Below are 19,739 nucleotides of genomic sequence, written 5' to 3' on the forward strand. Positions count from 1 at the left end.
CTGTCTTCTCCCCCTTTTCTTGGTACGTTTTGATTTCGACTTGTTTCTGTGATCCGTATTTAGTTAAGAAATAAAATTCTACTTTTTTCTTTATTCATCAATTCTCGGATTCCCACAGAAAATAATACCACTAATTGTCTAATTCAGAGTTCGACCAGGAAGACTAAAAAATTGTTCACAAAAAATCGAACTGAGTTCTGGGAGCTCATTAATCCTTTGAACCCAATTACTTGTTGGTTACCGCTGCACACTCTTCGTTGTTGGAGATTGAGAAATTGTTGATGACTACAACAAATGTTGAGGTTAGCAATCATATACCCGATGATATTGTTTTCTCCATTCTCTCCAAACTTCATCTCAAATCCTTGAAGCGGTTTGGATGCGTATGCAAATCGTGGTCCCTCTTATTTGACGACAATTGTTTCATGACTATGTTCCGGAACAATCTCTTAACAACAGATCATCCTTATTATGACTATACATCTGTCCTTATACAAACGAGAGGTGGTGGTGGCTTGCATTCTCTTTCTGGTGACAACATTGTCGAATTAGATTGGCCGAATCCATTTCCATGTCCAATTCAAGAGGAGGATAACCATCCCCCATCATCTGAAGAAGAAGAAGAACAAGATGATGATGAAGAGTCGGAGGGTAACCACCCACGACCAGTTAGACGTTTTTCAATTGTGGGCTCGGTTAGTATTAATGGCACTCTTTGTCTGCACAATCGGTATAGTAAAGGCGAACTTTTATTGTGGAATCCAACTACAAACAAATTCAAGTTCATTCCTTCCAGTCCTTTTCTATCTGCACCTTATTACTTTGTTTGGCCCGATAGCAGCCAGTTACACGTTGGTTATGACCGTGTTAAAGATGACTATAAGGTGATTTGGGAAATACTTGCTCGTCCGAACCTTGAATCGCCATACCTTGAATTTTGGGAGATATATAGTCTAAATAGTAACACTTGAAGTACAATTGATGCCGATGTTCCCCGTTCTTATGGCGGTGTAGATGTGTAGACGTATGGAGTGTGCCATTGGTGGGGTAAAAGAGAAAAGCATTCATATTTGGTGTCATTTGACTTTAGCAATGAATCTTTCATTACAACACTCATACCCTCGTACGTGGATGATAGTGATGTGGTCTCGAAATGCTTGGTGCTACTAAATGGGTCTATTGCTGTACTCTTAAATAATTCAAGGACATCTATGATTTACATATCAATTTTAGGTGAGCTTGGTATAAAGGATTCATGGACTAAACTCTTCATTATTGGACCCTTACCTTGCCTCTGGATTCCAATTGGCGCGGTTCCGAAGAACAAATTATTGTTCGAAACAAAAGACGATGGATTAGCCTTGTTTGATTTAAGTAACAGGACTATTGAGGAAATTGGTGTTCTAGCAAACTTAAGTAAAACAGTACTCCATAAAGAAAGCAATCTTCCAATTGGAGGAATAAATAATTGATTTATTTCTTCTGTTTTCTCTCACGAGTTATGCTTGCTAAGATTTTACCAAATTAAGAAACCATTTGATAATATGAATTGTGCTTTATTGTTTTTATTTTGAAAGTTTACTCTTTTTTCATCTGCAAACTGATCAGGTTTCTATTTCAATTCTATGAATGCTCTTTTACTGATATTTTAGAAGCTGGATAGTCTACTTTAAATATCTGATAGTTTCACCATGCTGTCCATTTTGTGTTGTCAACCTGTATCTTGGCACTATTTAATCAAGTTAATTAGAATGCAATATTCATATTACTAACTAGAAATTTTGACGAGTGATTTGAAAAACAGTTAAAAGTAGTAAATAAGTGGAAACACACACTTCTGCAAATTGCAAAATAATATGGATAGAGTGTTGCACAAGTATTAGACCTGATTAGAAATGTGATCATATTAGAATGATTGATCCTAGATACCATTTGTTTAATCTAAGCTTCTCTGAAACCATTAAATGTTATCTTTAGCTCTGATGCACGCAGTTTATAATTATATCGGTAATGCCAAAACATGTTTCAGTTTCTTCTTTATACAGGTAATGACAAAACCAAAAGGCAATCCTTTGACAGAACAGTTTCTTATGTGGTATTGCCAATGGCTATAATAAAAGAAAGCAGTTTTAAACTTATGACATCTTCTTGACACAATATCAATATTCCATTAAACATGTTAGAGCTTGATTCTATGCAACAAAATGTCAATAATATGAAACTCATTTTACACTATTAAATCCTAATGTAATATCTCTATAATTTCACTTAAAGCTTGAAGTTTTAAAAGCCAAATAGTTTTGGTGTAACTCTTAGTATAAAACTATTTGAACTATACCTATGTTTGGATAATCCTTCAAATTCTGTAACCTTGATGGGACTTCTGGTACTTTCTCTTTTATGACATGACTTATTGGTTGTATCAATTACTGTCGGTTCTCTTTTTCCTCTTCAAAACACTAGTCTCCCAACATATGATTGTGCCTAGTAGTACTACTAATATTCATGTCGAACACTGTTAAAATGATGTCAAGTTAATAGTCATAATAGAATTGATGCTTAATATCTGCACTGAATATTTTATGGTGAAAGTCAAATGTGAATACATGTAGGTGTTTCACTTACCAAATAAATAAAGAAGACACTTACCGGAGGTTCAGAACCGACGTGTTCCGAAGCGAAAATGGGCGTCTCCCCCAACTGGTTTTGGCAAACTGATTATTGATGCAGGATGTGGGTTGGATGGTTTAGTAAGTTGGGGTCTAGTCATCCGAAACCATAGAGAAGTGATTTTGGCAGCTTGCAATAAGACAGATTTTGTGGCAATGCCTGTGGTTGCTGAAACATTAGGACTGAGATGGGATCTTCAAACTATTATGGATCTTAATTTAAGCTAGTATTGATCCCCTTTATCTTAGATTGTAAAGATTTGCTTGTTAATTTAGTTGTAATAAGGCTGCACATCAGCTTGCTCAAGTAGCTAAAACTGTTGGCTCCCTTTTCTCTGTTGTAATCTTCTCTTAATACAAGCAGGTTTGAACTTCAAAAAAAAAAGAAGACAAGAATGTTAGGATTTCTCTTGCAAATTCATACGTTCAAGTTCAATGCATCACATGGCCACCTTCAACTCTCCCTCCAAAAATGGAAGCATCCATGCCATGATTCTTCCAAAACTCTTAATAAAAGCATACTTGTTCCAAAATATCTGAAACTGTTCAATTTGTCTGGATGACTATTTTCAAAATATAAAATTTTCATATTTTTTTATAATAGATAATTAAAAATATTAGTGATCAAAGTTGTGCATTAACATGTGCGCAGTGATCTAAAACGACACTTAAAAATGAACGGATAGAGTATTAGTCAAAGCATAAATGGCGGTTGTTGTTATTTTAGAGGTGCTTCCATGACTATTGTGAATTTGTGTAAACTAGAAAATATACATGGACAATTTTATATCTCTATAAAAGTAAAATTTGACCCCTCCAAAAGAATGCAGCCAGCCAGCCACCATAATTAATGGATTAAATATATTTATAGTCCTTATATTTTGCTTTATGTTTAAAAATGGCGTGAAAATACCCTATAATTTGTTGAGAAATGTATAATGGTATGCCTGACCATTTCACGAAACATTGAACAGTTTATTTGCAGAAAAAACAGTCAAATCTCTGGCTTTCTCGAAGCCACTAGATTTAATCTATTGGTGAAGAATTTGAGTAGTATGCATGCATGAAGTCTTAGGTTCAATCCTAAAAAAAAAAAAAACTCTGGCTTTCTCTCTTCTTCACCTGGCCATCTCTAATTTCAAAACTAACCCAACTAACCAGGAAAGCAAACTTACTCATGAATGTTAATCAAAATCAATCCACTTACATGCGAGATATTTGATTGTTTCCTTGAATGGTTTGCCCATTTTTCTCATGTTTTTTAGAATTTTTTTTTTTTTTGGAATAAAGTATCTAAAAATAAAATCAGTGCTTTGTAGCAATACTTGAAATGGAGTAAACGGACTACAGAAGTGAGGTAGTATAGAGGTGGCGATGGTGGTGGTCCGGATAATGACTAGTTATGGTTGGTTGTGAAGTTTTGGCACAAGAGAAGTATGATTTATGGCTGTATTGTTCTGTGATCCTTGTGGTTTTTATTTTTTATTTTTTTATTTTTTTGGTCAGGTAGCCTAGTGGCTTGAAATTCCACCTTTAAAGATGGATAAGTGGAGTGTCCAGGGTTCGAACCCTGGCTCCTGCATATAAAATGCTGATGTCCCAACCAATTGAGCTAAGCTCATGGGGACTGGTTTTTATTTAATTATATATTTTGAAAATATTCGACAAATCAAACATTTCATATATAATATTTTAATATACATACAATAATTCAATTCAATTCAACTCAATTTTCATTTTTTCTGTTTACCATAAATTGATAATAGTAGATATATAGATTGTAGCTAGTTACATTACATGAATTAACAACACAATAATATTTGAACGAAGATTAATACAATTCTGAAATCAAACACATAATATATATATATATATATATATATATATATATATATATATATAATACCATGGAGAGGTTTTGATAAAAAGTTATGAAACGGTTTTAGCGGTGGTGGATGCGGCGGATTGAGTGGTGCTGTGACGGCGTTGTTATCATCGTCGGGATCATAATCTGGATTGAGATTACGATCTATAGCTTGACGACCTTGTTCAAGACAAGGTTTACATGAGATCTCGATTGTGATCCAACCTAATTTCAGCATAACGATTAGTGTAGCTTATTATACTTGTCTATAAATCCATATGTTGAAAGAAAACAAACGCACATCACCAGCTTTCATAACGGACGAATCGGTTTACGCAAACTCCCATCAAAACCGAAACCCTAATTTTTGGTGCATTTTCATTTCGATTTGTTTCTGTCATTTGTGTTTCATATTTTGTCCTTAATTTCCTCTACTTTTATCCTTGTTAGCATTATCTATCATCTAGTATTAGTTCAGAAATAAAATTCTAAAAAAAAAAATCCTCTGGTTCCCATGGGAAATAATCCCACTAATTTAGAGTTCCGCCGCGAAGACTAGGAAACTGTTCTAACCAGAAATCAAACTCAGATTCTGGGAGCTCATTAATCCTTTGAATCCAATTACTTGTTGAAATTCTACTATTTTATTAAAGCTAGTTTGCGAATTTCACTGATTGCTTATGTTTTTTTTGTTTGTGGCAGCCTGAAAACGTTGGTTACCGCTGCAAACTCTTCGTTGTTGGAGATGGAGAAATCGTTGTTGACTGCAATAAATGTTGAGGTTAGCAATCATATACCCGATGATATTGTTTTCTTTATTCTCTCCAAACTTCCTCTCAAATCCTTGAAGCGATTTGGTTGCGTACGCAAATCATGGTCCCTCTTGTTTGATGACAATTGTTTCATGACTATGTTCCGGAGCAATCTCTTAACAAAAGATCATCCTTATTATGATTATACATCTGTCTTCGTACAAACCAAACATGGTGCTTACTATGACAATTATAGATATCGATTGCATTCTCTTTCGGGTGACAACATTGTCGAATTAGATTGGCCGAATCCATTTCCATGTCCAATTCAAGAGGAGGATAACTACTCCCCATCTTCATCTGAAGAAGAAGATGAAGAGTCAGAGGATAACCGCGTGCCACCAGTTACACGTTTTCTTATTGTGGGCTCAGTTAGTATTAATGGCACTCTTTGTCTGGACAATCAGTATAGTAAAGCCGAACTTTGTTTGTGGAAACCAACTACAAACGAATTCAAGGTCATTCCTTCCAGCCCAATTCTATCTATACCTTATTACCGTGTTTCGCCCGTTCACGCTCAGGTTGGTTATGACCATGTTAAAGATGACTATAAGGTGATTCGGAGCATGGGTGCTTTTCCAAACCCTAAATTACCACCCGTTTACTTTTGGGATTTATATAGTCTAAATAGTAACACTTGGAGTACAATTGAGGCCGATGTTCCCCGTTCTATTGACAATGTAGACGTGTACACTGATGGAGTTTGTCATTGGTGGGGTGAAAGAGAAAAGCATGCATATTTGGTGTCATTTGACTTCAGCAATGAATCTTTCATTACAACACTCATACCCTCATACGTGGATGATAGTGATGCTTTTAATTATGCAGTTGGGAGAACTTTGGTGCTACTAAATGGGTCTATTGCTTTAATCTTAACTCATTCAGAGACATATATGTTTCACATATCAATTTTGGGTGAGCTTGGTATAAAGGATTCATGGACTAAACTCTTCATTATTGGACCATTACCTCCCCTCTGGAATCCAATTGGATCTGCTAAGAAGAACAAAATACTGTTCCAAAATAAATACGGTGGATTAGCCTTGTTTGATCTAAGTAACAAGACTATTGAGGAGATTTGTGTTATACCAAATACTACTTTTTGTAAAACAGTACTCCATAAAGAAAGCGATCTTCCAATTGGAGGAATAAATAATTGATTTATTTCTTCGGTTTTCTCTCACGAGTTATGCTTGCTAGGATTTTAACTTGTAGAGTGGCTTGTCAAATGCGCATGTCATAATTATTATCAACTATGTACCAAATTAAGAAACCATTTGATAATATGAATTGTGCTTTATTGTTTTTATTTTGAAAGTTTACTCTTTTTTCATCTGCAAACTGATCAGGTTTCTATTTCAATTGTATGAATGCTCTTTTGCTGATTTTATGTAGAAATAGCTTATATTTTAGAAATATCTGAGTTTCGCCATGCTGTCCACTTTGTGTTGTCAGCCTGTATCTTGGCAATATTTAATCAACTTAATTAGAATGCAATATTCATATTACTAACCAGAAATTTTGATGGGTGATTTGAAAAACAGTTAAAAGTAGCAAATAAGTGGAAGCACACGCTTCTGCAAAATAATATGGACAAAGAGTGTTGCACAAGTATTAGACCTGATTAGAAAGGTGATCATATTAAAATAAGGGTCTTGCTAACGAGTGCCCCCGGGGCACTCTTTAAGCATTCCATTTAAAGAAACTTTTTATTCAAAAAGTTAAACATTACAATTTCCAATGCATTGACTTTACGCATTCCGATAAAAATTATATAAAAAACTTACTATTTAAGGGCTTAAAGAGTGCCCCGGGGGCACTATTTAGCATTTGCCTTAAAATAATTGATCCTACATACCATTTCTTTAATCTAAGCTTCTCTGAAACCATCAAATGTTATCTTTAGCTCTGATGCACGCAGTTTATAATTATATCGGTAATGCCAAAACATGTTTCAGTTTCTTCTTTATACAGGTAATGACAGAACAAATGAGCTATGTAGTTTATATTTGCTTAGAAACAAATCCTTTGACAGAACAGTTTCTTATATATGTGGTATTGCCAATGGCTATAATAAAAGAAAGCAGTTTTAAACTTATGACATCTTCTTGACACAATATCAATATTCCATTAAACATGTTAGAGCTTGATTCTATGCAAAAAAATGTCAATATTATGAAACTCATTTTACACTATCAAATCATAATGAAAAGAATATTGGTTACAGTAAATGATACTATGTCTCTATGAAAATGACCTCTGATATTTGTGATTACATTGCTTGTGTAACAATCAATCAAATGGCCAAAGTGGAGGATGACTATCGTCAAGCTGAAGCTGCAGATGTAGCAAAATCTCAGGTTCTATATCTGTCTAGGATAGTTGCTTTCTCTAATGCAACATAATTATTAGTCTAATGACATGTCCTCTCGGCTCTCGTGCTTCATGTATGGTTTACCTCTTTTCTGGGCGTTAGACGACCTCCCCCTTTCTTATCTTAATCTCTGGTTGCTGCAATGGATAGAAAGCAAAGAACCGATTGTGTCCCAACTGTTTTGATCCAGTGTCTAGCTGCTCTAGAGTTTGTAGGGGAGTTTAATTATGTTAATCCGAAGCCGGAGGTTCAGAACAGACGCGTTCTGAAGCCAAATTGGGCGTCTCGCCCAAAGTTTGGTTTTTGCAAAATGAATATTGATGCTGGATGTGGGTTGGATGGTTTAGTAAGTTGGGGTCTAGTCATCCAAAACCATAGAGGAGAAGTGATTTTAGAGGTGCTTCCATGACAAGAGAAGTTGATCCTAGTAAGTGTTCAATGTTCATGATAACCACACTCTATTATTTTGAGTTTTTTTTTTACACTACTATTGTGAGTTGAGTTTGTGTAAAACTAGGAAATGTACATGTTCACATGACAATGAGTGCAAAAAAGGAATAGGTTTAATTAGTTTTTTGGTCCCTTAAAGACATTTTTAGTTTCATATTGGTCCTTTAAAGAATAAAAGTTTCGCTTTGGTCCTTTAAAGACATCACCGTTAGCCATTTTGGTCCCTTCCGTTAATTTTTGAGAAAAAAACTGTTAACTTGACTTTCAAAAAAAAATCCAGAATTTTTTTTTTAAAAAAAAAACATCTTTATCACCATCTTCATAACATTCATCATCTCTATAAAAAAAATCCAGAAATTTTAAAATCATTCCTACAAGAACAACATCCAAATTTTCCTCCCTTTCTGCAAAATCATTGCAGCAAACCCCAAATTTTCTAGGTTTAATTAATTTCCAGTTCTTCATAAACTTCATGAAAATGTCCAAATCTTCAACCAACATTCAAACCCAAATGTCCAAATGTTGCTGAGATTACAAGAGGATAACCCCATTTGAGGATGATTACTAAATCTTAGAATCAAACATCCATTAATTTCTGATCAAACACAAACAAAATCCAAAACTCCGCAACAAAAATGTTACAGTATCACATAATCACAAACCAACATTCCCATCATCATTTAAACATTACCATAAACCCCTAATAAACAAGATTCAATCTTTATACAAATATGAACAAGATTCACGTTCCATATGTTTGGCAGCTTTGGAAAATTGGCAGCATGAAAAACCTTTCTTTCAATTTAACAATTTGGGGATTTTTTTTTCTGGGTTGGTTGAAGACCTACGATTATTTCATTGATTTTGTAGATGGTAATTTTTTGGATTTTGAAGAAAAAATTCTGAATTTTTAATGAATATTATGAAGATGGTGATGAAGATGAAGAGGAAGAAGATGAAAAAAAGTAAAAGTGTTGGTAGTTCATTATCAGATATTATAAACTAGCAAGATCCAAAGGTATAACTTTTAAGAAAAATATCAAATGGTTATAATTAAAGTTTTAGTGAGATCTATGGTGGACCATCTAAAGTGTTGGTCCACCTTATTCATTTAGAGTTAAAATTTAACGGAAGGGACTTTTTTGGTTAACGGAGATGTCTTTAAGGGACCAAAGCGGACCTTTTATTCTTTAAGAGCCCGTTTGGTGCACAGGATAAGAGACAGGATAGGATAACTGTATCATATCCTGCCGCAATCCAGTGTTTGGTGATACAGCAGGATATGATAAGTTAATCCTGAAGCTTATCTTATCCTGTCTCTCTAGTTATAATTCTTATCCTGAATTTGAGCTGGGTTACCAGCAGGATAGGATAAGAAGAAAAAAAAATTACTGATTTATTTTATAAAATATATTTAAAATACATAAAATAAAATAAATAAAATATAAATAATTAAATAATTAATTTTTAAATATATATGTGATTTTCTCACAGGGGTAATTTTGTAATTTATATATTCTAAAAAATCAAAATTTTACTAAAATTACAATATTTTAAAGTAAAATGATTATTAAAAAATTGACAAATAGGGATATTAATTTAAATTTTATAAAAAATTGAATATAATTCTTTTGCAATAATAGTTTTATTATTTACGTATGAGATATATCATATATTTATTTGGCTTATCTAACATGTATATATTATTGAGTTATTTATTTGATCATGATTCATATAAAAAATTAAACTTGATTATTTTCTCATGATTTTTATTTTAAATTATATAAAGTTATTTGATTACTTATTTATATTTTTTATTTATAAAATTCAAAGTATTACAAAATAATTTTAAAAAAATAACAATTGTTTTACAAGAGTAATTTTGTCAATTAAATATGTTATACATCTTATCATATTATTATGGCAAGTATGTATTAAAAACAAAATATAATAGTTATCATGTTTGTTATCCTGTGTGCACCAAACATAGGATATGATAACTGAGTATAACTGTTATCCTGCTGTTATCCTATCCTATCCTTATCCTGTTTCATATCCTATCCTGTCACTATGCTATCCTGCGCACCAAACGGGCCCTAAGGGACCGATGTGAAACCAAAAATATCTTTAAGGGACCAAAGAAGTAATTAAGCCAAAGGAATATGGAAAAGGTTTATACATTACATGTATCATCAAGGAAAATTATGTGGACAATTTTATATCTTTAAAATCAATTTTGCCCCCTCCAAAATTGAAACCAAACATTAAGTTGATCTAAATTATAATTGTGATTGTTATATATTATATAGTACTAAGTCTTAGGTGTGGAAAACATGAACAACCAAAGCTCTTAATGACATTGTAATGTGGAATGGTGTTAAAGAGAGCATGGTAAGAAGTAAAGTTGTTCAACTTTTGTGTGAAGCTATGATCTCAATACTTACTTGAAAGGCATTCATTTACTAGAACCATATACTACTTTGTAGTATGTAGTATTTATTTGTGCTTAATTTCCTCTACTTTTATCCTCGTTAGCATCACCTATCATCTAGTGTTAGTTAAGAAATGAAATTCTACCTTTTTTTAAATTTATTATTTTTTTAAAATTTGGTATCCGGCCCTATGACCGACTAATCCAAGGAGACCAATCTCACCGCCCACTTGCGGGGGGCCCATTTAAAGCCAAAGTTTTTTGCTATGTATGGACTAACCCACCGAAATTGCCACGCGAGAATCGAACCCGAGACCTTTTTTAATTTATTTAATAATCACTTGATTCCCACATGAAAGAGTCCCAATAATTCAGAGTTCATCCGCAAGACTAGAAAAATTTGATAAAACATCATTCTCACTAAAAATTGAACTCGGGTTCTGTGAAACTCATTAATCCTTTAAACTCGATTACTTGGTTGAAATTCTACTATTTTATTGCGAAACTCAACTACAAACGAATTGTATCTCAAAAAAACTACAAATGAATTGAAGTTGATTCCTTCTAGCCCTATTCTATCTATACCTTATAACCGAAACTACATTTTTTAACGTGAAAACCAATTCTAAAATTAGAAACTACATTTTTTAACTTCAAGTAGAATTATTTCTTAAAACAAATTCAAATATACTCTAAAAAAATAATTTAATTTATATATAGTACTAGTGTAAAGTTATTTTACACATGCGTCAAATACTAATAATATACCAACATATCATGTATTGTTTTTAAAAATACATAATGTGTCATGTTCATTAAATGATGAGGCAACACATCATTGAATGCATGTGTAAAAAAAATTTGCACTAACAGTGCACAACGAATAAACTCCTAAAAAATTAAATATGTCAAAATCAATTTTATATCTCTAAAATGAGAACCAAACATACAGTTGATCTAAAATTATAATTTGTAATCGTTATACAGTACTAAGTCCCATGGTATGGAAAAATAAGCAAAGGTATCTAGTTCCAAATTCATTTATGTTAGCCTTTTGAGTTACATACCACGACAGTACTAAAATCAACAAATAATGATGATTGTAAATGTAAGAAAATTATCACTTATAATATGTAGCTAAAGTACGTGGTTTAAATGAAAACCATATAAAATTACATACTAATATTTTATTTTATTTTTTGACAAAAAATATTTTATTTTATGTGGACCATAATACATGTGTTGCTGGTCTACAAGTTTTATTTAGGGGTGAGCATGAACCCGAGACCCAACTCGAAACCGATATAACAGACAACATATTGAAGCATTCGGTCGGATGCGGGTCGGGTCACGGGTCAACAAAAATTGCGAAAACCGGGCATGAACGGTTGCATACGGGCGGGTGCGGGTCTCTAAAATTCAATTTCTCAACCGACCGAACAACTATTAGATGCAAATTAATTTTTTTCCTTCTCTCCCTCTCAATCTCATATACTCTTCTCTTTGTTATTTTTATCCATCTTTGATATAAGATAAAAATGTTATATTTTACAAAGCTTATAATTAATAATATGGTGATGAAGAAGGTGAGAAAAATATTCTAATATATATATTCTAGATCTATTTTAATTTCTACGTCTCTTTTACTTGATATTTTATTGTGTTTAGATTTACATATTGAAAGAAAGCAACTGCATCTAACCCTCTTTGTTTTTTAATTTACTTCGTCTATCTTTTGTTGCATTGTGACGAGGTATTAAACTATTCGAAAATTAGGAATTTTTGGAGAATTGATGAGTTTTAGATGTAAACAAAGTTTCGATATAACCCATAATAACCGACCCGTTCAACCGCCACCCGTATGACCCGAACCCGAACAAACCGAAGATATAGACGGTCGGAATTGGGTCCAAATTAAATGGTTGCGATTTTTATCGATTTAGTGATTTTCGGCCCGAACCCGACCGAAACCGACCGATGCTCAGGCCTAGTTTTATCTACCACACCACAAGGTACGAAATTATTCATATTAAAACAAAAGCGAATATCTAATAATTCATGTTTGTTTACTTTTCCTCTACAAGTAAGTTAGGCACAACGCTTAGTTCATTTGGCAGAATATTACATTATATATGTAAGAGTAGAGTTCGAACTTCGATCATCTCATTTATCCACCTTTAAGATGGAATTTCTAACCAATTAACTACTTAGACAGAAAAAAAGTATAGGTACAACTCCCTCCATTTGTTTTGCTAGTAGGCTTTCAAAAGTACTTATAAGTTTTGGGGTATTACTTGTAACAATACCAGCATTTGCAAGTCTAGCATCTAGTTTACAAACCTCCCAAAGTTGCAAGCACTTCCAAAAGTAATTCATTTGATTCAAACCGGAACACTTTTCATGATCATTCCATCGATGTTCCCGACTTAAATTTAATAATAACGTTAGTCAAGATAATAAAATTAATGATAATAGTAAAATTGTTAAGATAATTTTACCGACTTAAATTTGTCTGCATATTTGAACATTTTGGCGGTCTAATTTTGCTATTAGTATTAGTCGGCCACACACACCATGCACACTAAAAGAGTTACCCTTGTGGATTTACGCATGTTATTGGAGGCCTGCAAACGGTCGGGGGCCATTGAGCAACCACCATATAAGCGTCGAATGCATGAGTATTGGTGGTGGATGTAACAAAAAGTAACATAGTAAGTAGCTTGAACCAATGAGCCATTGTAGAAAACTTAGGTTTGTTTGGTTTACGTTTTGAAATTGACTTATGTGCGTGCATGCGTGTGTGTGCGTGCGTGCGTGTGTGTGTACATGCATCCGTAAGACACCCAAAATCTCACGAGCGACCTTACATAATACTACTATTATTATTATAAATAATAACCCATCCCCAATTTTAAAAAGAAAAGAATTAAGATGATATTTTTACTTCACCCTCTTTCGTCATGTGCATTCTATTTACTGTTGCAACCTTTATGTATGATTTTTATATAAAAACATCCTGATTTTTAATTAATATATAAAAGAAATCCTGATATTTTATTACAAGAAAATATGCGTATATATATTTTAACAAAAAAATTAAATAAAATAGAAGTGATTTTGTCTCCCATAAAAAAAGAAGCGAATTTTGGAAAGAAAGAGAATCGAGAAGGTTCTGAAAACCCCTATTTTGTGGTAACACAACACAAAGCCCTTCTAAAACCCTACTAACCAAACCAATTCTCTCTTCATTTCAACAACGCACTTTTCGAATCTCCAATCAATTCACTATGCACAGACTCTCCAATCGTTCTTCCTCCGTCTCCGCCTTAATCCGTTACGGCGGCGCACTTCACCGTGGCGCAGTTGCTCCACTTTCATCTTCTATCTCACATTCGGTATCCACTTTCATTCTTCTCTTAATAATCGATTCATTTTTTAATTTTTCTGCTTATTGTGTTTTGTTATCAATTATTACTATCATTACAAGTTTGTTAGTTTTATGCTGTGTATATGTGTTACTTCACATCACAATCACAATTATATGTGTTAGGTGATGACAATGGGTCTCTTTGGATAAATAGGTTATAGCACAAGCGCTTATCATCATAAGCGCTTATGTAGCTGTTTTTATAGCAAAAGATAAAATAACGATAAATTGTTTTTGTACATGGTTAGAGTTGTTTTTCATTAGATATATTGGAGATCTTATGAAAATAAGCTGGAAATTTTTTATGAAAATTGTCATAAGCTTTGTGTTTTCTTAAGTAATCACAAATGGTCTCACAAAACTTATGTCAGTAGATAAGCTAAAAGTCAATCCAAAGGCTTAAAATTGTCTTATTTTTTTCTTTTTCCTTTGAGCAGGTGGGTGAGAATGAAACAAAACCCAGATGGTATTCCATATTAGGTTCTGAGAAATCCAGCAGTGTTAACCAGCTAAATTTGAAAAGAGATTTCTTTTTGGGAAAAAGATATGAATCAACTGCTACAGAATCTAATGCATCCAGTTCCCCATCGGCTGAGAAATTTGAGTACCAAGCAGAGGTATTACTTTCTTTCATATGTGTGTGGTTTGTTGCCTCTAGTGCATTTGATATATATGATGAACTTTGTTTTGCAGGTTAGTCGGCTCATGGACCTCATTGTTAATAGTTTATATAGTAACAAGGAAGTATTTCTCAGGGAACTTATTAGGTATGATCCAGCCTTTTTGCATTTCTAAACTTTTTTGCCACAACTAGAATCGGTTCAATAGCTAACTATAATTTGTTCAATCGCTAGGTGATTACTATATAGTTTGAGCATTGGTGAATGTTATGTTTCAGTGTTATCGAATATAGTCAATTATGTTCATAATAATACTAATTTAGCTTGGTCTTTTAAAGGTTTACCCTGGTTCTGCTTTTCCCCTTCCTCTAATATATTTACGCAAGTTTAAGTATTTATTTTTGAAAAAGTTACTTACGCTTCTCTCTCTCTCTACAAGAAAACTATTTCTAGAAATCAGGGCAATCTAGTGTTATAAATCTCCTATAATGGCAGCATCTTGGGAAGGGCCAGACCTGTTATAGATTTATTGTTTATATGTTGTTATACCTTGAATTCTTCAGAGGCTAATTCCACTATCTGAACCTTTGACCTCAAAGTACCACTGTGCCCAAGCTCCGCTTCAAAACTGGATCTATAAATATTGTTTAGATGTTGATACTGATTAGATGTTGCATTGCCTTATCTAGTTTATTAATCCGTGCACTTTTTTCACAGCAATGCAAGTGATGCCTTGGATAAGCTGCGGTTTTTGAGTGTTACGGAGCCTGAACTGATGAAGGATGCTGTGGATTTTGATATTCGAATTCTTGCTGATAAAGATAATGGGATTATCACCATTACGTAAGATAATTAGCTTTTGATTATTATTTTTTTTCGTTTTTTTCTTTCGATGCAGTTGGTGCTGTAACTTTTGCTTTATGCAGTGATACAGGCATTGGTATGACTAAGCAGGAACTGGTTGACTGTCTTGGAACTATTGCTCAAAGTGGAACTGCAAAGTTTTTGAAGGCCGTAAAGGTCTTGCCTCTTCTGGAGAATGATTTAGGATTATATTGACCTTATTCTATTTTGCTATTATGTATCTTGTGTGCTGACAAAGGTGTTTCTTTCAACAGGATAATAAGGGTGCTGGTGGTGACAACAACTTAATTGGTCAATTTGGCGTGGGATTTTATTCTGCTTTTCTAGTTGCTGATCGGGTATGCATTTAAATAAAAGTTACGATGATGTGGTACTTCATTTTAAGATTTTTTCCTGGAAGTTTATATGTATATTTTTTGTGGTTCGAAGGTGGTTGTCTCAACCAAGAGTCCAAAATCCGATAAACAATATGTTTGGGAAGGAGAGGTAAATGCTAGCTCATATACCATATCTGAGGAGACAGATCCTGAGAAGCTGATTCCAAGAGGAACTCGGCTTACACTCCATCTTAAGGTATGTCGAAAATTCCCCTTTTAGACCTTCTGCTAGTATATTAGTTCTTTATTCTGGAGCTTACGGTTGTTTGTGCATTCTACCCGCTCCTATTTTTCAGAGGGATGATAAAGGTTTTGCTCATCCAGAGCGGATTGAGAAGCTTGTGAAAAACTACTCCCAGTTTGTCTCATTCCCAATATACACTTGGAAGGAAAAGGGATTCACCAAAGAAGTATGACTATGCACTCCAATTCTTTTAGCTTTAATGACACTATGTCTGTCTTTGAGATTGTTTCATTCCCTAGCCGTTTCTTGACTGCTAGATATGAAGTTTGATTTTTGAGCTTTTATCAAAATTTCTCTAATTTCAGGTGGAGGTTGATGAGGATCCAGCTGAGGCGAAAAAGGATGACCAAGATGAGAAGAAGAAGAAGAAAACTAAGACTGTTGTTGAGAAGTACTGGGATTGGGATCTCACAAATGAGACCCAACCAATCTGGGTTTGTTTTATGCTTTCTAACTACAATTCTTATGCTTAAAGTGAAAGTTGGATATTAAGATGGAGTTTAATTTAGACATTAATCTATTCGTGCAGCTTCGTAATCCTAAAGAAGTCACCAAAGAGGACTATAACGAGTTTTACAAGAAAACATTTAATGAATACCTGGAGCCATTGGCATCGTCACACTTTACCACGGAGGTAAAAAAATTATTTCTCAAGTGCAATCTTGTTATGTGTGAAGATATTTTATGTATATATTTTTTAAGCTGGAAGATATAGCTTGATAACCTCAATTGTTTGCTAAACATGAATCTTAATACTAATTTGACAGCTAATGTTCTGGAGGTGATGTTGCAGGGTGAAGTAGAATTTAGGTCTATACTTTATGTTCCTCCCTATGCTCCTTCTGGGAAGGATGACATAATCAATCCCAAGACCAAGAATATAAGACTATATGTGAAGAGAGTATTCATTTCAGACGACTTTGATGGAGAACTGGTATATAGAAACTCTGCTGTACTATCTTGACTTCTTGAGTAACCAGATAGTATTTTGATTATTTTATCCTGCTCTGATATATTATTTACTTGAACAGTTCCCGAGATACTTAAGTTTTGTCAAAGGTGTGGTGGACTCAAATGATCTTCCACTCAATGTGTCACGTGAAATTCTTCAAGAGAGCCGCATAGTAAGTAAATAGGGTGCAGGACATGCACTTAACATTTCCACATAATTTTTGTTGATGATACTTGTATAAAACTTACAAATTGCTGAAATTTCTATGTGGTGCTTGAAGGTGCGGATTATGAGGAAACGGTTGGTCAGAAAGGCTTTTGACATGATTCTGGGGATATCCATGAGTGATAACAAAGAGGTGTGATCTAATTCTGGAAATTTGCAGTTAGAAAGCTTTTTTCATTTTTCTTGCAAAGTTGTTTTAGTTGTCTCTTTATAAAATTGCTATTTATAGAAATGCTTGCTTGTTTCCTGTTAATATTTCACCAGCTGCCTTGTTCTGTGTGCAGGATTATGACAAGTTTTGGGAGAACTTTGGCAAACACTTGAAATTGGGCTGCATTGAAGACCGTGAGAATCACAAACGCATTGCTCCGTTGCTTCGGTTTTACTCATCCCAAAGTGATGAATGGTTTATCAGCTTGGATGAATATGTTGAGAACATGAAACCTGATCAAAAGGATATATATTACATTGCTGCTGACAGTGTGAATAGTGCAAAGAACACACCTTTCTTGGAGAAACTTGCGGAGAAGGATCTTGAAGTATTATAAGCTTGTTTAAATTATTTAGATATTATAACTTTTGATCATTTATACATTTATTTATTTATTTATTTATTGGTTCTTGTTATGGAATCTTGCAGGTGCTGTTTTTGGTGGATCCAATAGATGAGGTTGCCATCCAAAATATTAAATCATACAAGGAAAAGAATTTTGTTGACATTAGCAAGGAAGACTTGGATCTAGGTTTACTTCTATTTTAATTATGTTTCCTTCTCACAATTTATTTTTTATTAATGCTATTGGACAAACACTCAACTTTGAGAAGCGTATCTGTGTTTCATTGATCAAATATTTACCTGGTATCCCTTATAGTAGCTTGGATTTACGGTTTGGTTCTTAACCATTCAAACTTGCTAAATGTAGTTTGTTATTTTTGTAGGTGATAAGAATGAGGAAAAGGAAAAGGAGATAAAGCAGGAATTTAGCTTGACAATTGACTGGGTTAAGAAACGTTTGGGTGATAAAGTTGCAAGTGTGCAAATTTCAAACCGACTAAGCTCTTCGCCTTGTGTCCTGGTGTCAGGAAAATTTGGTTGGTCTGCGAACATGGAAAGGTGGGTTTTACATTATCATACATATTTTATTATGTAGTTTTTTGATAATTTAAGTAACACATCTGTGTGTAAATCAAATTTGCTGCTGCAGGTTAATGAAGGCACAAACTATGGGTGATCCCACTAGCATGGAATTCATGAAAAGCAGAAGGGTGTTTGAGATTAACCCTGACCACCCTATTATCAGGAACTTGGATGTATGAATCTTTTTTGTCATGTGTAGTACATCTAATTATATATAATAAATTGCACATTGAAATAATGGTAATGTAAATTGGTAAATTTCAGGCTGCATGCAAAACTAATCCCGACGATCAAGAGGCCCTCAGAGCTATTGATCTTTTGTATGATGCAGCTTTGGTTTCAAGTGGATTTACGGTAAGATCTTGTCTTGATATTACTCTTATGAAAGTGATTTAATTTAAGCTCCATTATGAAATTAGATCATGTAAAAGATGAGTTGCAATTCACATAATGATACTAAATATTTGGTAGCCGAGAAATGGAACACGTGCTAGTGATTTTCAGCTGTCATTCAAACCAAAATGCGCAGCGTGATAAATATTATATCTTTTGACTCAATTTGTTGGTGTGCAGCCTGATAATCCAGCACAGCTTGGAGGAAAGATATATGAGATGATGGGTATGGCTCTTAACGGTAAATGGTCATCTCCTAGTCAGTTTGAGTCCACTCAAACTCAGCACCATATCCCAGAAACTATAGAAGCTGAAGTGGTCGAGCCTACCGAGGCTGGCAATCAAAAGTGAGAAGACTTTCAAATAGAGATTTTTGTTTTAACTTCTTTCGGAAAAACTACATATTTGAAGAACATTAGTGGTGTTATTTTATAGATATGTTGAGTAACTTTCAGTATAATGCCAAACATGTGTAATTCGTATTCCTCGTTTGACTTGATATTGAATAAGCTACTCCATGTCTTATTTGACATCTCTGTAGTTCTTTTATTTTTTGAATGGTATAATATATATTCGGCCACCTCGGTGGTACTATCTCGAACGAGAATTATTACTCTAAAATGGAACAATTCTCTTGATCTGGTAACCGTGCCACAAGGCGTGCCATTTGAATGAGCCATGGGATTGAAACCCATGAACTTCAATAACAGGAAATGCAGAGCCATGCAAGGGGTCTTACAATAGTCAATGTTATAATACTAACATTTAACGAGAAAAACATCATACAACTATTTTGATCTTACAATAGTCAGTGTTATAATACTCAATCACACTAGGCAGTAGAGTGTCTCAAATTGAACATTCATGATAAAATAAAATTACAAACAAGTCATCTTGCG

The 19,739-nt window shown here is 33.7% G+C and overlaps 2 protein-coding genes and 1 pseudogene across 2 annotated transcripts; all 3 read left to right on the forward strand.

Moving 5' to 3' along the window:
* The first annotated feature begins 281 nt into the window (after positions 1-281).
* On the forward strand, positions 282-1,233 carry LOC123920857 (annotated as a pseudogene).
* A 3,343-nt stretch (positions 1,234-4,576) lies between these two features.
* Positions 4,577-6,691, forward strand: LOC123882056 (F-box protein CPR1-like). The gene is made up of 2 exons (XM_045930841.1): positions 4,577-4,903; positions 5,236-6,691. Exons 1-2 carry the CDS (start codon positions 4,812-4,814, stop codon positions 6,503-6,505), a joined length of 1,362 nt encoding a protein of 453 aa, XP_045786797.1. The 5' UTR covers positions 4,577-4,811; the 3' UTR covers positions 6,506-6,691.
* A 7,019-nt stretch (positions 6,692-13,710) lies between these two features.
* Positions 13,711-19,461, forward strand: LOC123920461 (heat shock protein 90-6, mitochondrial-like). Its single transcript, XM_045972713.1, has 19 exons — positions 13,711-13,995; positions 14,465-14,644; positions 14,721-14,794; positions 15,365-15,490; positions 15,574-15,667; positions 15,766-15,849; positions 15,941-16,084; positions 16,185-16,298; positions 16,438-16,566; positions 16,662-16,766; positions 16,926-17,066; positions 17,164-17,256; positions 17,365-17,442; positions 17,594-17,848; positions 17,950-18,052; positions 18,249-18,423; positions 18,515-18,620; positions 18,712-18,801; positions 19,021-19,461. Exons 1-19 carry the CDS (start codon positions 13,888-13,890, stop codon positions 19,189-19,191), a joined length of 2,370 nt encoding a protein of 789 aa, XP_045828669.1. The 5' UTR covers positions 13,711-13,887; the 3' UTR covers positions 19,192-19,461.
* The last annotated feature ends 278 nt before the right edge of the window (positions 19,462-19,739 follow it).

Source organism: Trifolium pratense, linkage group LG4 (genome assembly GCF_020283565.1).
Source record: "Trifolium pratense cultivar HEN17-A07 linkage group LG4, ARS_RC_1.1, whole genome shotgun sequence".
In the NCBI taxonomy this organism is placed as follows: Eukaryota; Viridiplantae; Streptophyta; class Magnoliopsida; order Fabales; family Fabaceae; genus Trifolium; species Trifolium pratense.

Bases quoted from the DNA above. Each gene is read 5' to 3' on its own strand.
- LOC123920461 (XM_045972713.1), top strand. From the start codon at position 13,888: ATGCACAGACTCTCCAATCGTTCTTCCTCCGTCTCCGCCTTAATCCGT. The intron at 16,085-16,184 runs GTATGTCGAAAA...CCTATTTTTCAG, and splicing joins GGCTTACACTCCATCTTAAG to AGGGATGATAAAGGTTTTGC. The intron at 16,567-16,661 runs GTTTGTTTTATG...CTATTCGTGCAG, and splicing joins ATGAGACCCAACCAATCTGG to CTTCGTAATCCTAAAGAAGT.
- LOC123882056 (XM_045930841.1), top strand. From the start codon at position 4,812: ATGTTGAAAGAAAACAAACGCACATCACCAGCTTTCATAACGGACGAA. The intron at 4,904-5,235 runs GTGCATTTTCAT...TGTTTGTGGCAG, and splicing joins AACCGAAACCCTAATTTTTG to CCTGAAAACGTTGGTTACCG.